Source organism: Fopius arisanus, unplaced genomic scaffold, assembly GCF_000806365.1.
Source record: "Fopius arisanus strain USDA-PBARC FA_bdor unplaced genomic scaffold, ASM80636v1 scaffold00367, whole genome shotgun sequence".
Classification (NCBI taxonomy): domain Eukaryota; kingdom Metazoa; phylum Arthropoda; class Insecta; order Hymenoptera; family Braconidae; genus Fopius; species Fopius arisanus.
In genome coordinates, this window is record NW_011888106.1 from 11,154 (window position 1) to 15,070 (window position 3,917).

Below are 3,917 nucleotides of genomic sequence, written 5' to 3' on the forward strand. Positions count from 1 at the left end.
TATCGAAGAAGTTTTAATTCTTTCTTGTTTGTATTGTTATTTCTGAGAGATTTGAGGATCTTTCGTTTTTGGATTTCAGACGCTTCTCCCAAGAAGTCGTCCTTGGCTATAACATTATACCGTTCGCCAGGATGATTTTTTATGCAAAATTCATTGTATTTATCCACACTCAAATTATCATAGTACAGTCTTATAGCTGTTTTAGGAACTTAATCTGGTAATACCTCTCTGGTTCTGATCAAGGCTATGTCATCAGCAGTCATCGTTCCTGACGCTAAGTTATTCAGAGCGTTTACGAATATCTTGTCATTTTTCTGTCTCATTACTTCAGTCAATTCGAAAAACTGGAATTCTTCCCATAGAATTGCGTCCGATAATGCATTCAAGGATCTCCACGTCGGTGCATTATAAATTGCCTTATACATGACAGGTGGTAATTGATGTAAATCTCCTATTAATATGACTGAAATTCCTCCAAAACTACGATTTTTTCCCAAAATTTCTCGCAGCCAAGAGTCCACTCGTGATAGTGTGTTCGATCCTACCATAGATACTTCATCTATAATCAGCAACTTTAAATTAACCAGCTTACAGCGAATCGAATTTGCAATATCTGCTGATAATTGCGGCATTTGTCCTCCGAATTCAGTAATTGGAAGAGCAAAGGCAGTATGTAGCGTGACTCCTCCGATCAAATGTGCCGCTTTACCACTTGGAGCACATAATAAAATATGTGGTAATTCATTTTTTTGACCTGGCATCGCATCGAAATACGACGTTAGTAATCGATAGATGGAATTGATAACTCTGGTTTTTCCAACACCTGCTGAACCACTAAGAAATATTCTTAATGGTAACTGGTTTATTTTAAAACATTTAAAAACATGCATTGTGATTTCCCTCTGTAACGTATTCAAACTATCAAGCATTTCATAGATTTGCTCCTGTGATCCAGTTTCTGGTTTAGTGAATCGAATTTTAAATTTTTTATTATTATCATCGATGCCTGCCTGACCGAAAATGTCAATCTCTTGATATTTTTCCAGTTTCATTTTCTTTAGTTTTAAATCCTCTTCATCGTGTTTTTTTTGGTTATCTTCCATCGCATTTTCAATAGCTTCATCAATCACTTCATCTCCAATTATAGAATACTTCTTTCTATTTTGTTCGATTGTTTCAAGGTATTGTTGATATATCATTTTACAATCGACATTCTCTATATCAGTTATTTCATTCCTCCACGGATAAAATAAGAGAACTTGTTCTCGATAATAATTTTGTTCATCTCTTTGTATAGTGTATCGAACATATCTAATAATTTTAACTTTCTTCCTCTTCAGCCTCTCCATCGTAACTTTTTCTCTCGAATTAGCGGTATACGCATTACCTCCAGTCTCATCATTGCAATCATCATTATCTTCTTCACTACTACTGTTAAGATTATCGATATTATCATCATCACCATTATGATCATCATCTCTTTCTTCATTTATCTTCGATTTTATGACATTACATGCAGCAAAATCAGCCCAACATAGATTTTCTAATGTCAATATCCTTTGCTCATATTTTTCCAGTATATTTTGAGTGTAAATATCTATGGAATCCTCATCTAATGAGACCAGATGTTTCTGTGATTTAAAAATTCTTACTCTTTGGTTCTTCGGAGAAGTATTGATAAAAATAACGGATCGACTGGATTCACAAAGAGGCAACTCCAATACATGGTAAACTGCTTCTTGGGCTGACATTATGTTGCCATTGATGAATATATTTCCATATCTTCTCAATTTTTTTCGCAATGGTCGATTGCCATGTTTCAAGTCTTTTACTGCTTCTCGTAATAATCTTGACATTCCTACGTCAATTTTAGAAATATAATTTATTATATACTGTGCACAAGCATAAGGGTCTAGAACGAATTGAATATCCATATTGGCTTCCAATATATTGAGAATTGTTGTATTATAATTGTTGATTGTAACATCGCATGTTTGTCTTTTGATAAAAAGTTTGTCTTTGTCTAATGTACTTCGTATAGCATTGAGGTATTGTTGCTCTGTCAAATTCAATGCTCCCAACATTTCAGCAAAATCAATTATTGTCGTATTCTTAGAATAGACTTGCATTAAGTCATTTATTCTAAGCAAATTCTCCTTTTCATTACCTTCCTTTTCATCTAGGTCCAATGGTTTTAAAATTTGAGTCGACTTCATGACATATTGTGGATAATTGAATCTGCATTTCTTGATATTTTTTCTTTCTTTATTACAAGTTAATGTATGTCTGTGCTTTTGGAACATGATGAAGGGATTTGTAGGATCCCATTGACATGATATCAAGGCATCAATGAAATTCACCACATGAGGGATAGAATTGTCATCATCGGGATTGTACTTAGGTGCATCGTTACACCATAATAATGTATGTGTATGTACAGTTCCTCTCCCTTGGAATTCCTTCCTCGTAAAATAGTCGACTACAAAATTTTTCTGGAAAGGACAATCAGGATTTTTCAATAGCTTTATGACTTCCTTGAATCGATGATCAAGGTAACGCCCAACAGATACAGGGTCGTCTATCACCAATTGATTCTTAACTGCGTTATCTAATGTAGCAGCTTTACAAAGTGATATTTGGTTATTATCGTTTTTCAACCCATAAAGGAATTGAATCAATTCTGGATCATTTGTTTCTGATACAGAAAGAGTTATGAACAACGTTGGTGTACCCAGTTGACGAATCATTGCACGAGGATTTTTTTTCTTCGCTTCCCAAAATGCAGGAGATGGTCTTACGTTTCTCAGAAAAGAGTAGCCTTCATCTTGGGTAATCATATCACTAATATAAGATTTGCTTCTAACTTGACCAGCAGTTATCTCATTATTTTGTGGCAGTTTCCTCACACATACGTTGACAGCCGATATGACTCTCTCCTCTAGCTTCCGTTTTGCCATGAATAATATCCGTGTTGGCTGACTCGATCTTCGATCATTATTTCTCGCCAGAAGTTTGGCACGTTGACCATAAGTATTCAATTTTTTATTTGGATCAAAAATTTCTCCTGCGAAAATAGTCGGAAAACATAATTCATCTAGATCATTTATCAAGTGCCAAGGAACTGGATAATTATTCTGACAAGGCGCCATAATACAGGTTTCAATCGACACTTCCAAGTCTTCATCAATGATTAATACTTCATCTTGAAACGTACATAATGCATATTCCTCATCATCAGATTCTTCATATGGAGAATCACCTTCTTCTAGATCATCATCACTTTCAGAGAGTTTTTCATTGTCTTTATTTGGTTTATCTTCCAGATTTTTTTCATAACAAATATCTCCATCAACCGTAAAATCCAATAAGAATTCATCATTTTTGTCATATTTATCAAAAAAATTCTTATCAACCGTTATACCATTCTTTTTGTAAAGTGGTGAGTTAATCAAGTAATGTAGAGCCGAGCATACATTCGATGGTTTGATTGTCTCATACATATAGTTAGATCGATGATCCATATGTCGTTTAAATTGAATTTGAAGCGTTGACATATTAAATTTACGAGGAAGCGCACTGATCATTTCATTGATCTCTACTTGAACATTGACAACACTACCGTGAATGGATAACTGAGGATTCGTTATACAATGAGGTTTTAAAGGGCGTATTTGCATAAATGGGACGTATGGTGCCACCATGCGTTCTTCCAAAGGAGATAAATTGCTTAATACATTTGGAATCGAAGGAAATTTCAAGTCATATGCAGCTGCTTCTGGTATTTTCTTTTGTAATATATGTCTGTGACACGTACGACATATATGTACTGAACGATTATTTTCAATTTTAATGAAGAACGACTTCATTTTAGTTTCACTCAAATTTAACTTATGAGTATACAGAGACCGATCATATTT

The 3,917-nt window shown here is 34.3% G+C and overlaps 1 protein-coding gene across 1 annotated transcript; it reads right to left on the reverse strand.

Annotated features, from left to right (window-relative positions):
• Window positions 1-209: 209 nt before the first annotated feature.
• Window positions 210-3,500, reverse strand: LOC105272883 (uncharacterized). Its single transcript, XM_011315115.1, has one exon. It carries the CDS (start codon window positions 3,498-3,500, stop codon window positions 210-212), a length of 3,291 nt encoding a protein of 1,096 aa, XP_011313417.1.
• Between the last annotated feature and the right edge of the window lie 417 nt (window positions 3,501-3,917).